The 17618-nt window shown below is 42.0% G+C and overlaps 1 protein-coding gene across 3 annotated transcripts in view; it reads right to left on the bottom strand.

Annotated features, from left to right (window-relative positions):
* Positions 1-17618, bottom strand: part of LOC138641608 (zinc finger protein 585A-like) — a 137246-nt gene that overhangs the window by 108183 nt on the left and 11445 nt on the right. For 2 of the 3 annotated variants that reach the window (XM_069729124.1, XM_069729122.1), the window contains exon 2: positions 5577-9787. The exons of the other annotated variant lie outside the window; for it this stretch is intronic. In XM_069729124.1, the coding sequence (XP_069585225.1) occupies positions 7611-9787 (2177 nt within the window). In that variant the 3' untranslated portion in view covers positions 5577-7610. Of the gene's footprint in view, positions 1-5576; positions 9788-17618 lie in introns of those variants that run through there. 3 annotated transcript variants of the gene reach the window in all.

Below are 17618 nucleotides of genomic sequence, written 5' to 3'. Positions count from 1 at the left end.
ACGACCCATCATCTTTCATTGCCCATGTAGATAGATCTGTCAGATCAGAAATGCCCCATTTGTAATTTACTTCAAGGAGTTAAATGGTGAAGCTGCGCAAAACATCAGCTTGTGCATAATCAGTGATTGCTCACGACATGACACAGTTGCAGTCCACACTTAACAGTAATTGTGGAGTATCTCAAGACTCTCATCTATGGGATTCGTCATATCCACTACTTCAGCGATGGATCTGCAGCCCAGTACAAAAATTTCAAAAATTCTCTCAACTTGTGCCACCACAATGCTGATTTCAATATCAGCGCTGAATGGAATTTTTTTGGTACCAGTCATGGAAAGTCGCCCTGTGATGGGATTGGAGGGACAGCAAAGAGGTTGGCAGCTCGTGCCAGTCTTCAACGCCCAACTGAAAACCAAATACTGACCCCGGTGGATTTATTCAACTTTTGCAACAAGCAAATGCAAGGAATCAAGTTTTTTTTGTTCCAAAAGAAAAAATTGACGAAATACGGGTAGTTCAAGAGGAAAGGTTCAAAGATGGACATACAATTGCTGGAACAAGAGAAAATCACCAGTTTGTGCCAATTGATGACAAAAAGATTCGCATTTCAAAGGTGTCAAACGACCCATCATCTTTCATTGCCCATGTAGATAGATCTGTCAGATCAGAAATGCCTTTTGTGCCAATTGCAAATCTCCAGCCAGGACAATACATTGCCTGCATTTACGATAGGAACTGGTGGATTGGAAATATTTCTGAAATTTCAGTCGACGAGCATGATGCATTAATAAATTTTATGCATCCTCACGGACCAGCTAGCTTCTTTCACTGGCCTGTGAGAAATGATACATGCTGGATTCCCGAGCAGTCAATCATTGCAATAATTCCAGCACCAGCTGCAACAGCAATGGGCCGACAATACAGCTTCTCTGAACCGATTATGTTGCAAATTCAGCAACAATTCCAGACCACTTAGACTGCACATTATGGCTTGGGAACCAACAAAAGATACCCAATATTAGGCTTGGGATCCTAGGCAAAGACACCCACCCTCAGGCTTCGGAACCTGCGATAAAGAGACCGCCCAAGGCTCGCCTTGCACGGCTATCGGCCATGGCTCCTAGGCGATGGGGCTGCCAATTCTCGAAAGACAGCATTTTTACAATTCTTAATAGGATTATACCAATTCTTAGGGAATTGGTTGTGGTATAACCACCATGGACCAACGCAAGGGTTTGAATAGTGCAGTTACCATTCATTGCGTATTAATAAATAACACCATGTTCAGTGGCATTTTTCATTTCTTAAACTGAGAGACTCCAAAAAAACAAACAATGATCCTTGTAGAGAAAAATGTGCTCTTTCTAATGATATCAGAATATATTTTAGGGGTACCCTTTTTGAGAAATTTGACCTAAATATAGGTAAAATTCGGGTTTTTTAAATTTTTCATCATATCTGGGTGTGAATATTTCCACAAATACATAAGCTTTGACCGTGATATTGCAGCAATGCAAGGTCATGTATGTTTGGTGTACAGGGCAAAGCACCAGTTACTATTGGTTTTGGTCTTGAGTTATATATGGGCAAAGTTTGGCATAAATTTTATGCAACGCGTTTTTCAAGCTACTTTGACACAAAATTGCGGCCGAAATATTGTTTTGTCATAGCCGGTAATAATTTTATCGCATTTAGCACCAAAAGTTGAGCTAGTATGCCAAATTTCAGCATCATAGCCAGTATAGAACTCTAATGGCTATGTGCCAAAGTTTGCAAAATCCACTTAGATGAAGCCGCAGGCTTGGTGGAACCTCCAGTGAAAGGTCAACAGTGCCCAATGTATTTGAGATCTGGCCCTAAAAATTTACAGAACCTCTTTTCAAACATACATGTACATCCTTATAAATTTTCAGCAAAATCGGAGGTCGAGTGGGGACCACTGGTCCACTTGACATGGAATTACCCTGTCATTACATAGACCCTCAAGGACAATTACATTTACAAGTCAAATTGGCTAATATACAACGACCAAGAGGAAAATACCAAAGCGATAATAATGAGAATAGAGATTGTTGGTGATCCAATACTTTTTTTTTTTAAATCCTACTAATTGGTTCCAAGGTATCGGGGATGGTTAGTGGGAATTTTATAAGGCGCTTTTCAAGTTATGTTGCTTATTGTTTTAATATATATTAAGATAATCATGTGTTGTGATAAATGCTTTGTGAAAAAAATGAAGTGTTTCAAAATCAAATGTGATGACTTCTTATATAAAATATTGATATTTATGTGAGAAATTCTTCTGCAGAGCAAATGTTGAATTGGTTAATTTATCCAGTATTGGTAATGGCTATTTTAATAATTCTATTATCTGTGTGGAATTGTTTCATAGCCTTTAAAATGTTTTATAGGAAGACAACAGTATTCATGGTGACCTACAGCAACAAACCAATTGATCAAGGACCCAATGTGATACAAATATATCCAATATGTAAGGGACGGTGATGTACATAACAAGAGAGTTCACTGTTTAATAAGAGATATCAATATACATATTAAAGGAGACTATGTAAGATATGTGTGTATGGCTATATACATGTGGCGACACGGGAACGGAGGGCATCCAGGTCCGTGTGATACAAAGGGGTCAAGATTGATTGTATGGATTAAATAGGTAGGTATCCAGACATATATAGTGATCAATATGGTTTCTTGCTTTAGAGTATGAGTATAAGGTTATTATCAGACAAAATATGGCTGCAGAAGAATAGTCTAGTTGTACAAAACGGGAGTATAATAACCTTGAAAAAAGACCCTCAGAAAAACAACTAACTGCGCATGACCTTAAGGCTGCCATCACACTAGCAGTATTTGGTCAGTATTTTACATCAGTATTTCTCAGCCAAAACCAGGAGTGGGTGATAAATGCAGAAGTGGTGCATATGTTTCTATTATACTTTTCCTCTAATTGTTCCACTCCTGGTTTTGGCTTACAAATACTGATGTAAAATACTGACCAAATACTGTTAGTGTGATGGCAGCCTAAAAGGAAATCACGCGTTAGAAGGTTCTGGAAGTCTTCATTGCGCATGACAGTGCGTGATGAATTATATAACGATGATTTTGTAGAATGTACTGCGCAGAAGCGGATATAGTCAGATAAGAATATAAAAGAATGGGAATGATTCAGTGAGGTAGGGACTTTCTTCAGACAGGTGAAGCAGACGTGCCGGCCGTCTTGATGTTTTCTCGGAATTTTCCTCTTCACTGAATCGAGGTCCCTCCGATTGAGGAGTGATGCTACAATGTCCGGTGATGTATTGATGCTTATTCATTCCTATGTAATTTGTTGTATGTTTATGACAGGACTCTGATAGTCACTGTATATCCTTTAATTCATGCTTAAAATTGCTATTACAGGTCCTTCTCAAAAAATTAGCATATAGTGTTAAATGTCATTATTTCCCATAATGTAATGATTACAATTAAACTTTCATATATTATAGATTCATTATCCACCAACTGAAATTTGTCAGGTCTTTTATTGTTTTAATACTGATGATTTTGGCATACAACTCCTGATAACCCAAAAAACCTGTCTCAATAAATTAGCATATCAAGAAAAGGTTCTCTAAACGACCTATTACCCTAATCTTCTGAATCAACTAATTAACTCTAAACACATGCAAAAGATACCTGAGGCTTTTATAAACTCCCTGCCTGGTTCATTACTCAAAACCCCCATCATGGGTAAGACTAGCGACCTGACAGATGTCAAGAAGGCCATCATTGACACCCTCAAGCAAGAGGGTAAGACCCAGAAAGAAATTTCTCAACAAATAGGCTGTTCCCAGAGTGCTGTATCAAGGCACCTCAATGGTAAGTCTGTTGGAAGGAAACAATGTGGCAGAAAACGCTGAACAACGAGAAGAGGAGACCGGACCCTGAGGAAGATTGTGGAGAAGGACCGATTCCAGACCTTGGGGAACCTGAGGACGCAGTGGACTGAGTCTGGTGTGGAAACATCCAGAGCCACCGTGCACAGGCGTGTGCAGGAAATGGGCTACAGGTGCCGCATTCCCCAGGTAAAGCCACTTTTGAGCTACAGAGAAGCAGCACTGGACTGTTGCTAAGTGGTCCCAAGTACTTTTTTCTGATGAAAGCAAATTTTGCATGTCATTCGGAAATCAAGGTGCCAGAGTCTGGAGGAAGACTGGGGAGAAGGAAATGCCAAAATGCCTGAAGTCCAGTGTCAAGTACCGACAGTCAGTGATGGTGTGGGGTGCCATGTCAGCTGCTGGTGTTGGTCCACTGTGTTTCATCAAGGGCAGGGTCAATGCAGCTAGCTATCAGGAGATTTTGGAGCACTTCATGCTTCCATCGGCTGAAATGCTTTATGGAGATGAAGATTTCATTTTTCAGCACGACCTGGCACCTGCTCACAGTGCCAAAACCACTGGTAAATGGTTTACTGACCATGGTATTACTGTGCTCAATTGGCCTGCCAACTCTCCTGACCTGAACCCCATAGAGAATCTGTGGGATATTGTGAAGAGAAAGTTGAGAGACGCAAGACCCAACACTCTGGATGAGCTTAAGGCCGCTATTGAAGCATCCTGGGCCTCCATAACATCTCAGCAGTGTCACAGGCTGATTGCCTCCATGCCACGCCGCATTGAAGCAGTCATTTCTGCCAAAGGATTCCCGACCAAGTATTGAGTGCATAACTGAACATTATTATTTGTTGGTTTTTTTGTTTGTTATTAAAAAACACTTTTATTTGATTGGATGGGTGAAATATGCTAATTTATTGAGACAGGTTTTTTGGGTTATCAGGAGTTGTATGCCAAATCATCAGTATTAAAACAATAAAAGACCTGACAAATTTCAGTTGGTGGATAATGAATCTATAATATATGAAAGTTTAATTGTAATCATTACATTATGGTAAATAATGAAATTTAACACTATATGCTAATTTTTTGAGAAGGACCTGTATATGATTAAAATACTTTGTTTTACCACAAAAACTGTTCTCAGTTGTGCCTAACTTGCATGTTAGTGAGCGAGCTGTAGGTTTAAAAAATTTGAGTTTGTAAGGCTAGTTTCACACTAGCGTTTACCTGATCTGCGGCGGGCTGCAGACTTCCTCCGTGAAGCCCCGCATACCTATATTTAACATTAGGTACGCAGGTCGTGCGGCTGTATACGGATTGTGCCGAATGCGTCATTTTGATGCGGAAAAAAATGCTACAGGCTGCGTCCTACGCTGGTCGCCGCATCGTCAAAACGATGCATGCGGCACCATCTGCATACAGCCGCACGACCTGCGTACCCAATGTTAAATATAGGTACGCGGGCCGCATGCAGATGTAGGCGGAGCTAGCAGCGGAGGTGCGGCCGAGGGCAGGGCTTCACAGAGGAAGTCCGCAGCCCGCCGCAGATCAGGTAAACGCCAGTGTGAAACTAGCCTAAGACAGTCAGCTAGCCGGAATCGCATGGACCAGGGATCTCGTCCCACTGCACACCCACTCTCTTTAACGTGAGCATAATGCTACTTAGACAACACAGTTAGTGAAAACAGTGTGGCAATGCTTTACTGAACCACAAAACAGGCAGATAACACGTACAACACCCCCAGCAAGATATCCCAAGATGGTGCACATTAGAATCTGACCCTTCCGCTAACTCGCCGGGATGGCAGCTGTTACTTCAGAGCTTCCAGGATCGACTACCCCACCTGTGGCACACACCCACAGAGAGGAGGTAACGAGAAGCGTTGGAAGATGACAGTCCATTCAGGTACAAATTCAGTTAACCGGAGGGTCACAACCTGGCTTCATCTTCCAGGGTCGATTATCGCATGTGTGGCACACACACACACACACAGAGGAGGCAACAACAAGCTTAGGAAGATGATAGTTCATTGAGGTATAAGGCCGTTTGACCCGAGTCACAACCTGGCAGGTCCCAATCCTGGCTTTCTCCAAAAGTATCCATGGATTTGTGATGGTCAATGGAGCAGATCTGTATTCTGCCGGCTGGGGCTGAAGTCCCCTAAGCCGGAAATCCTGTAGAATAATGAATCTGTGTCCCTCGTGATGGAGCCATTATGCATTACCTGCAGTCCTGTAGAGTCCCCTGGATGTCTTAGCAAAATCTCTGGCTGTCTCGCTCTATAGAGGCATGTAACCTCTTTTTTATACTTAACAAGTGTCCTTCATTCAGTATTTACATAAAGGGTAAGAATAGAGATGAGATCAAGTAGCATTACTTGATTATTTAATCTATTTGCATAGTTTTTCCTGCTCTGTTTTTTAAGTCACCAAACTATCTGGCTTACACAATGCATAATTAGCATATCAGTAAACATCACTAGTCATCAAGGATAAGATCACAATATGTTATATGAAATTTCAATATTACAGGCTTACACAAGCAAAAGTCTGTTTTCTTGACCAACACAAATTCAAAAGTCAACGTACAGATAACAGTCTATTCATCTTGGTTTGCAAAAAAGTCATCCGGTTAATTAAGATACAATGCTGTGTCTCCACAATAGATATGCAAAATGCAAGCAGGAACAGCGTATACCGAACGACACAACCAAGTAGCGGGAATTGTATACAGGAACTTCTGCACAGCATATTGGCTAAGTCCCCCTAAGTCCAGGTGGGAGATACCAGAGAATGTGCTGGAGAATGAAAGGGCAAAAATCCTGTGGGACTTCAAGATCCAGACGAATAAGGAGGTGTTGGCTAACCAACCAGACATTGTGATAACAGACAAGGATCAGAAGACAGCAATGATAATAGACGTGGCAGTGCCAAATGACAGCAGCATTAGAAAGAAGTAGCATGAGAAGCTGGAGAAGTTCCAGGGCCTCAAAGGAGAACTGGAGATGTGGAAGGTGAAGGCAGCAGTGATTCCAGTGGTGATAGGAGCACTTAGAGCAGTGACACCCAAGTTGGAAGAATGGTTACAACAGATCCCAGGAACAACATCTGAGCTCTCTGTCCAGAAAAGAGCAATGCTGGGAACACCTAGGCTACTTTCACACTAGCGTCGGATTCGGCCCGTCACAGTGCGTCGGGCCGAGATTCCGACGCTAGCGTTTGATGCGCTGCACAACGGAGGCAGCGGATACATTTTTCCGGCGCATCCGCTGCCCCATTGTGAGGTGCAGGGAGGTGGGGGCGGAGTTCCGGCCGCGCATGTGCGGTCGGAAAAAGCGGTCCGTCGGCAGCAAAAAACGTTACATTTAACGTTTTTTGCTCCCTGCGGTCCGCCACAACACGGCGCAACCATCGCACGACGGTTGCGACGTGTGTCAATACGTCGCAATGCGTCGGTAATGTTACTCTATGGGGCAAAAACGCATCCTGCAAACAACTTTGCAGGATGCGTTTTTTCCCCTAAACGACGCTAGTGTGAAAGTAGCCTAAGATCCTGCGTAGAACCCTCAAACTCCCAGGCCTCCCCGGTAGAATGAGAAATGACAACAAAGACCAACTCCAGTAGGGGGTGAGAAGGAAGTTTTTATGTTTTATATTTGTAGATTTATAGCCATTAAAAGAGGGGGCCCAGACCCTTTTCTTGCACCAAGCTGTCAGTGTAACTCCATGGTCTTGTGACTACTAAGATGTGATTTACGTGCAAAACATTTCCCACATTCTGAACATGAATATGGCTTCTTTGCTGTATGAATTTTCTCGTGCCTATTAACATGTGCTTTCAGTGCAAAACATTTCCCACATTTTGAACATGAATAAGGCTTCTCTCCTATATGAATTTTCTCGTGACAAGTAAGCTGTGATTTCAGTGCAAAACATTTCCCACATTCTGAACATGAATATGGCTTCTCTCCTGTATGAATTTTCTCGTGACAAGTAAGCTGTGATTTCAGTGCAAAACATTTCCCACATTCTGAACATGAATATGGCTTCTCTCCTGTGTGAACTGTGTTGTGACGATTAAGCTGTATTTTCGATGCAAAACATTTCCCACATTCTGAACATGAATATGGCTTCTCTCCTGTATGAATGTTCTCATGACTATTAAGATGTGATTTCTGTGCAAAACATTTCCCACATTCTGAACATGAATATGGCTTCTCTCCTGTATGAATTTTCCCGTGACAATTAAGCTGTGATTTCCATGCAAAACGTTGCCCACATTCTGAACATGAAAATGGCTTCTCTCCTGTATGAATTTTCTCATGACTTTTAAGAGATGATTTCACTGCAAAACTTTTCTCACATTCTGAACATGAATATGGCTTCTCTCCTGTATGAATTCTCTTATGACTACAAAGATGTGATTTTTGAGAAAAATATTTCCCACATTCTGTACATGAATAAGACTTCACTCCTGTGTGAAGTCTTTGATGTTGAGTGAGTGATAATTTCTGATAATAACATTTCCCACATTCTGAACATGTAAATGGCTTCTTTCCTGTGTGAATTCTCTCATGAATAACAAGAAGAAATTTCTGCGAATAGCATTTCCCACAATCTAAGCACGAATATGGCTTCTCTCCTGTGTGATATCTCTCATGCGAATTAAGAGCTGATTTATAAGTAAAACATTTCCCACATTCTGAACATGAAAATGGCTTCTCTCCTGTGTGATATCTCTCATGCGAATTAAGAGCTGATTTATAAGTAAAACATTTCCCACATTCTGAACATGAATATGGCTTCTCTCCTGTGTGAATTCTCTCATGACTACTAAGTTTTGATTTATTAAAAAAATATTTGCTGCATTCTGAACATGAATATAGCTTCTCTCCTGTGTGAAGTCTTTGATGTTGATTAAGATTAGATTTAAGAGTAAAACATTTCCCACATTCTGAACACGAAAATGGTTTCTTTCCTGTGTGAAGCCGTTGATGTTGAATAAGAGTTCTTTTAAGAGAAAAACATTTCCCACATTCTGAACATGAAAATGGCTTCTCTCCTGTATGAATTTTCTCATGACAAGTAAGCTGTGATTTTTCTGTAAAACATTTCCCACATTCTGAACATGAAAATGGCTTCTCTCCTGTGTGAATTCTCTTGTGACGATTAAGATGTGATTTATTTGCAAAACATTTTCCACATTCTGAACATGAAAATGGCTTCTCTCCTGTGTGAAATCTTTCGTGAGCATTAAGATATGATTTCAGTGAAAAACATTTCCCACATTCTGAACATGAATATGGCTTCTCTCCTGTGTGAATTGTGTTGTGCTGCTTAAGACGACTTTTCTGCGCAAAACATTTCCCACATTCTGAACATGAATATGGCTTCTCTCCTGTGTGAATTCTCTCATGATAAGTAAGATGTATTTTACGTGCAAAACATTTCCCACATTCTGAACATGAAAATAGTTTCTGTCCTGTGTGAAGGATTTGATGTCGAACAAGAGTATCTTTACGAGAAAAACACTTCTCACATTCTGAACATGAAAATGGCTTCTCTACTGTATGAATTCTTGTGTGATTACTAAGAAGTGATATACGTGAAAAACATTTCCCACATTCTGAACATGAATATGGCTTCTTCCTTGTAGGAGGGCTTTTATCTTCAGCATTTCTTCTCTGACTTTTATTTTGCTTAACAATCTTTGATGGAGTAGGAGATATTTCTTCATTAAAATCATCCGATGATCGATCTCTGCTGTCAACAGCTGGGGGTATATCCAAGATGTCAGAATGCTGTGTACATGTATCTTGTGTGATACTAGAATTATCTGCTTTAAATTCTAAAGATATCAGATGTCCCTCGGAGCTCCAGATACAGTCATCTGCCAAAAATAAAATGCATGTTATTTTTGAAAAATATAACCTAAATATATCTAAATATAACAAATATTGAAGAAAAAATCCCATACAAATTGCAAAGTAGCAAAACTATTATTAATTGACTAAAGAGTCGTTTACTTGGGGGTGAAGACAGAATAAACAATCAATTCTAATAATGTTCATTATTGTCCAGTGTGGAATCCTGCTACCCACTGTACTACTGCTGAGTGAAACAGTTGTCATGTCAGTAGATCTGTTCCAATGTGCCAGAATTACTGTGGGCGCAGTCAGGAGATGTATAATTATAATTATTATAGCGCCATTAATTCCATGGCATATAACATGTGAGAAGGTATATACATAAAAAACAAGTACAATAATCTTAATCAATACAAGTCTGACTGGTACATGAGGAGAGAGGACCCTGCCCGCGAGGGCTCACAATCTACAAGGGATGGGTGAGGATACAGTAGGTGAGGATAGAGCTGGTCGTGCAGCAGTTTAGTTGAGTGGTGGTTACTGCAGGTTGTAGGCTTATTGGAAGAGTTAGGTCTTGAGGTTCTTTTTGAAGGTTTCGATGGTAGGCGAGAGTCTGATATGTTGTGGTAGAGAGTTCCAGAGTAGGGGTGATACGCAAGAGAAATCTTGTATACGATTGTGGGAAGAGGAGATAAGAGGGGAGTAGAGAAGGAGATCTTGTGAGGATCGGAGGTTGCGTGCAGGTAAGTACCGGGAGACGCGGTCACAGATGTATGGAGGAGACAGGTTGTGGATGGCTTTGTACGTCATGGTTAGGGTTTTGAACTGGAGTCTTTGGGTAATGGGGAGCCAGTGAAGGGATTGACAGAGGGGAGAGGCCGGGGAATAGCGGGGGGACAGGTAGATTAGTCGGGCAGCAGAGTTTAGAATATATTGGAGGGGTGTGAGAGTGTTAGAGGGGAGGCCACAGAGCAGGAGGTTGCAGTAGTCAAGGCGGGAGACGATGAGGGCATGGACTAGGGTTTTTATAGATTCTTCGTTGACAAATGTACGGATCCGGGAAATATTTTTGATTTGAAGGCAGGAAGTGGAAAGTGCTTGGATATGTGGTTTGAAGGAGAGCTCAGTGTCAAGGATTACACCAAGGCAGGGAGCTTGCAGTAATATCCATAATGCAGTGTATGTGCGCACACTGCGGACTGATTAATGTGAATTGTGCGGTACACGCTGCTGCCATCTACTGGCTGATGTGTGCATATGAACGTTACATATTCAGTCCCCCCCCTCAAGAGGCTGCCATTGAAACAGTGGGAGAAGCCTCCACGCTCAGGGCGGACACTTCCTGGAAGGTGGTACAAACTAGTTTTGCCCTGTCTAGTCCAGGGAGCCGTGAGAAGCACTACCACTCCCAGAATGTATTCCAGTCCATGCAGTGGGGACATTTTTCTCCATATAGACGCCACCACAATGGAGTGAAGCTTCTTACAGTCGGGAGAGATCAATCTATCAATCTGAACGCGTGCGCTCCTCCTTGCATTGTTGTTACAGCCTGATGAAGGTGGTGGACTTTGAAATGTAGATCATAAAAAGCATTTAAGTTATTGAGTCTCCTGGATCATTACTGTGAATTTTCACCAACAGGGCAGAGGAACCATTTTATTTTTCCTTTAGTATTTCTAATGACTTATCCTTAGTAAAAGTCATCAATATCAGATCACTGGGGATCCAACACTCCGCACCACCACCCTCAATCTGCTGCTACCAGCTCTGGCAGCAGCCAGATGTAAACAGCATACCGAGCGGAACAGCACAGCCCTGGAACTTTCTATTCTAAAAGGTTTGGTTTGTGTCATGTCTCACCATGCATCACTATATAATCACCATCCCCACGGTGAGGCATGGTGGAGGAAGCATGTGCTTTGGAGCTTCTCTTCTACAGCTAGGGTTTTAGTCAAGGTGGACTGGATTAGGACAGTAAAAACGAGAGGGTTCCAGCAACCGCTTGATAGTGTGGAATTAAAACATGACTTTTAATGGGGAATATTAAAAATTAAAGAAAAAAAAACATACAAAATTGAAGGGAGAAGGGTAGGAAGACATAGGACGAGGGGGGAGGATAAAAGGACAAGAGTTACGCGTTTCAAACTATAACGCAGTTAGTCCTGACAATAAAGGTGTCCGAATGAGATGCATATATAGCAAACAGGAAAAGGAAAGGACAAATGGAACATGTGGTGCAAGCAGACAGATATCTTCCAAATTGTATTTCAATCAGTCTATAGGGCTGTGCTCAGAGGAGAAAACTAAATTGAACAGAGAAAAGGGGGAAAGGGTGTGTGAGGGCGGGCAATGCATGTAGGATACTATATCCGAACAGTAGATATGGCCCCAATGGAAAAATGAAGAAAATATCTCAAGAAACTGTATTTACAACAAAACCCATATATATCATAAGGTAAAAATAAAATCACGATGTTAGGGCATTGTCTGAACAGGGCTTTTATTTGCGTCCAAATGAAGGGGCTGTCCAGGGATTATGCAGGAAATGAAAGACATAACATGCACGGAAGCCCAGTAACCTAATGATTAACACCAACCAACAGAGACAAATCTCATTAGGTGAGAAGCTAGCGGTAACATATGTATATTAATTAGTGATGAGCGAGTAATTAGTGATGAGCGAGTATACTCGTTGCTCGGGTGATCTCCGAGTATTTGTTAGTGCTCGGAGATTTAGTTTTAGTCACAGCAGCTGCATTATTTGCGACTGTTAGACAGCCTAATTACATGTGGGGATTCCCTAGCAACCAGGCAACCCCCACATGTACTCAGGCTGGCTAGCAGCTGTAAATCATGCAGCCGCATCAACAAAACTAAATCTCCAAGCACTAACAAATACTCGGAGACCACCCGAGCAACAAGTATACTCGCTCATCACTAATATTAACCCCTTCCCGACCTGTGACGCCACGTAGGCATCATGAAAGTCGGTGCCAATCCGACCTGTGATGCCTATGTGGCGTCATGGAGGGATCGCGTCCCTGCAGATCGAGTGAAAGGGTTAACTTCAATTTCAACCGATCTGCAGGGCTACGATCGCTCTGATTGGCTGTTGAAAGTGAAACAGCCAATCAGAGCGATTTGCAATATTTCACCTATGAAAACTGGTGAAATATTACAATCCAGCAATGGCCGATGCTGCAATATCATCGGTCATAGCTGGAAACCCTAATCTGCCCCCCCCCACTGATCGCCTCCCCAGTCCTCCGTCCTGTGCTCCGCTCCCCCGTTCTCCTGTCCGCTCCCCCCGTGCTCCGATGTCCCCCTCATACTTACGAGCCTCCCAGTGTCCGTCCGTCTGCTCCATGGGCGCCGCCATCTTCCAAAATGGTGGGCGCATGCGCAGTGCACCCGCCGAATCTGCCGGCCGGCAGATTCGTTCCAGGTACATTTTGATCACTGTGATAAAACCTATCACAGTGATCAAAATAAAAAAAAATAGTAAATGAACCCCTACCTTTATCACCCCCATAGGTAGGAACAATAATAAAATGAAGAAAATATATTTACTTTTATTTTTCCACTAGGGTTAGGGTTAGAACTAGGGTTAGGGCAGGGGTTAGGGCTAGGGTTAGGACTAGGGTTAGGGTTAGAATTAGGCTGCCGTCATACTAGCAGTATTTGGTCAGTATTTTACATCGGTATTTGTAAGCCAAAACCAGGAGTAGGTGATAAATGCAGAAGTGGTGACATGTTTCTATTATACTTTTCCTCTAATTGTTCCACTCCTGGTTTTGGCTACAAATACTGATGTAAAATACTGACCAACTACTGTTAGTGTGACGGCAGCCTTAGGGTTAGAATTAGGCTATGTGCACACGGTGCGGATTTGGCTGCGGATCTACGGCGGATTGGCCATGTAAACCTACAGTACCATGTAAACCTATGGAAAACCGCTGTGCCCATGGTGCGGAAAATACAGCGCGGAAACGCTGCATTATATTTTCCGCAGCATGTCAATTCTTTGTGCGGATTCCGCAGCGTTTTACACCTGTTCCTCAATAGGAATCTGCAGGTGAAATCCGCACAAAAAACACTGGAAATCCGCGGTAAATCCGCAGGTAAAAAGCAGTGCATTTTACCTGCAGATTTTTCAAAAATGGTGCAGAAAAATCTCACACGAATTCGCAATGTGGGCACATAGACTTAGGGTTGGAAAAAGAGTTAGGGTTGGAATTAGGGCTAGGGTTGGAAATAGGGTTAAGATTAGGCATGTGGTTAGGGTTATGGTTAGGGGTGTGTTGGGGTTAGGGTTGGGATTAGGGGTGTATCAGGGTTAGCGTTGTGGTTAGGGGTGTATCAGGGTTAGGGTTGTGGTTAGTGTTGGAGTTAGAATTGAGGGGTTTCCACTGTTTAGGCACATCAGGGGTCTCCAAACACGACATGGCGCCACCTGTTGTGAATTCCGCTCTTGGGCTCCCTCCGGTGGTTGTAAGTGGCATTTTTGTGAGTTCTGCTCTTGGGCTCCCTCCGGTGGTTTTAAGTGGAATGGCTGCTCCTTGAATTTATCAGTCTGCAGCTGCTTCCACTGATTGTCTTTCTGCTCGGCTTTTATGCCTGGCTCTTCCCTTCAGCCAGGGCCACTTGTCAATGGTTCCTGGTTGGATTCACATCTCTGCTTGGATTTTCCTGATATCCTGACCAGTTCAGCAAAGATAAGTCCTTGCTTTGCTCTTTTCTGTCCACATGTGGTGGACTTAATTGTTCTATGCATTCTATGTTTTGTCCAGCTTGTCAGTATGGATTTATTCTGTTAGCTGGAAGCTCTGGGAAGCAGATTTACCCTCCACACCTTTAGTCAGGTGTGGAGATTTTTGTAAACTGTGTGGATTTTTTGTAGTTTTTATATTGACCGCACAGTATCCTGTCCTGTTTTATCTATCTAGCTAGTATGGCCTCCTATGCTAAAATCTGATTTCATTTCTGCGTATGTTATTTCCCTCTTTTTTGCGTTCAAAAAGTCAAATGGTGTTCCCTCCCTTCCGAGCCCTGACGTGCGCCCAAACAGTGGTTTACCCCCACATATTGGGTAACAGCACACTCAGGACAAACTGTGCAACAACTATTGGGGTCCAAGTTCTCCTGTTACCCTTGCAAAAATAAAAAAATTGCTTGCTAAAACATAATATTTGAGGAAAGAAAAATTATTCTTTATTTTCATGGCTCTGCATTGTAAACTTCTGTGAAGCACTTGGGTGTTCAAAGTGCTCACCACACATCTAGGTAAGTTCCTTGGGTGTTCTAGTTTCCAAAATGGGGTCACTTGTGAGGGGTTTCTACTATTTAGGCACATCAGGGGCTCTGCAAACGTAACATGATGCTTGCAGACCATTCCATCAAAGTCTGCATTCCAAAACATCACTACTTCCCTTCCGAGCCCTGCCGCGTGCCCAAACAGTGGTTTACCCCCACATGTGAGGTATTGGTGTACTCAGGAGAAATTGCCCAATAAATTTTAGGATCCATTTTGTCCTGTTGCCCATGTGGAAATGAACAAATTGAGGCTAAAAGAAATTTCTTGTGAAAAAAAAAGTACTTTTTCATTTTTACGGATCAATTTGTGAAGCACCTGGGGGTTCAAAGTGCTCACTATGCATCTAGATAAGCTCCTTGGGGGGTCTAGTTTCCAAAATGGGGTCACTTGTGGGGAAGCTCCAATGTTTAGGCACACAAGGGCTCTCCAAACATGACATGGTGTCCGCTAAAGATTGGAGCCTATTTTTCATTGAAAAAGTCAAATGGCGCTCCTTCCCTTCAGAGCCCTGTTGTGCGCCCAAACAGTGGTTCCCCCCCACATATGGGGTATCGGCGTATTCAGGACAAATTGTACAATAACCTTTGGGGTCCAGTTTCTGTTTTTACCCTTGGGAAAATAAAAAAATTGTTGCTAAAAGATCTGTTTCGTGACTAAAAAGTGAAATGTTCATTTTTTTCCTTCCATGTTGCTTCTGCTGCTGTGAAGTACCTGAAGGGTTAATAAACTTCTTGAATGTGACTTTGAGCACCTTGAGGGGTGCAGTTTTTAGAATGGTGTCACTTTTGGGTATTTTCAGCCATATAGACCCCTCAAACTGACTTCAAATGTGAGGTGGTCCCCTCAAAAAAATGGTTTTGTAAATTTCGTTGTAAAAATGAGAAATCGCTGGTCAAATTTGAACCCTTATAACTTCCTAGCAAAAAACAATTTTGCTTCCAAAATTGTGCTGATGTAAAGTAGACATGTGGGTAATGTTATTTATTAACTATTTTGTGTCACATAACTCTCTCGTTTAACAGAATAAAAATTAAAAATTTGAAAATTGCGAAATTTTCAAAATTTTCGCCAAGTTTCCATTTTTTTCACAAATAAACGCAGAAGTTATCGACCTAAATTTACCACTAACATGAAGCCCAATATGTCACGAAAAAACAATCTCAGAACCGCTAGGATCCGTTGAAGCGTTCCTGAGTTATTACCTCAAAGGGACACTGATCAGAATTGCAAAAAACGGCCAGATCATTAAGGTCAAAATAGGCCGGGTCATGAAGGGGTTAATGATTATGGCACTGTTAGTGGCATTGGTCATAAGCCAGATTAGAATTTATGGCAATATTCATTAAGTACATAGAAACAGCAGTGCCGCAATGTATAAATGTCACCAGATTATATACGGGAGGATTGTGTCTCAACTGCTGTAGCAAGTTCATTTTATGATTGAAAGGGTCTTGCTGTAGATCAGTCACGTATAATAAATCATTAGATGTAATACATTTGTAAAAAAAAAAACAATAAGTTGACGATATATAAGGGCGGATGCTTATGAGCAGGGCAAATACTAAAGGAAATAAGAAGAAAAAGTAAGAAAGAAAAATTATAAAATATTTTTTGTTTATGTGTGGATGGAAATTGAGGCTGTCAATGTAAATATAGCAGATCAGTTGTATAATTTAACCTTTTGGGAAAAATCTGGTTTCACGTTTTAGTATCCAGTATGATTCACATTTGAGAAGCGCTTTTTTTTTCAATTACTGTATATACTCGAATATAAGCTGACCTGAGTATAAGCAGAGACCCCTAATTTTGCCACAAAAAAATTGGAAAACTTAATGACTCAAGTATAAGCCTAGGGTGGAAAATGCAGCAGCTACCGGTAAATATCAAAAATAAAAATAGATACCAATAAAAGTAAAATTAATTGAGACATCAGTAGGTTAAATGTTTTTGAATATCCATATTGAATCAGGAGCCCCATATAATGCTCCATACAGTTCATGATGGCCCCATAAGATGCTCCATACAATAATATGCCCTATAATTCTGCACAAAGGTTAATGAAGGCCCCATAAGATGCTCCATATTAAAATATGCCCTATATGATGCTCCATAAAGGTTGATGGGCCCCATAAGTTGCCCCATAGAATAATATGCCCCATATAATGATGTGATTACAAAAAAAAAATAAAAAAATGAAATACTCCCCTCTCATCGCTGGGGGCTAGGTGTCGGGGTCCTGAGCAGGCGGGGACACCGGCGCGCTATGGGGGCGAGGTGCCCGTGTCACCGCTGGCTCAGGCCTCCTGCACTTGCGATATTCACCTGTCCCCGATCCACCGACGTGCGCTGCTGTGTCTTCCGGGTGACTGTTCAGGCAGAGGGTACGTACTAAACACGTAATCGCGCCCTCTGACCTGAATGTCACAGCCAGAGGCGGCGGAAGACAAAGCGCGGCGGTGGAACGGGGACAGGTGAATATCACATGGCTCCCCCTCCCTCGTCATACACACCCTCCTGGCGCGGTCTCTGCTTCTCCGATG

The sequence above is a fragment of the Ranitomeya imitator genome, chromosome 6 (assembly GCF_032444005.1).
Source record: "Ranitomeya imitator isolate aRanImi1 chromosome 6, aRanImi1.pri, whole genome shotgun sequence".
Classification (NCBI taxonomy): domain Eukaryota; kingdom Metazoa; phylum Chordata; class Amphibia; order Anura; family Dendrobatidae; genus Ranitomeya; species Ranitomeya imitator.
This window is presented reverse-complemented; position numbering and strand designations above follow the sequence as displayed.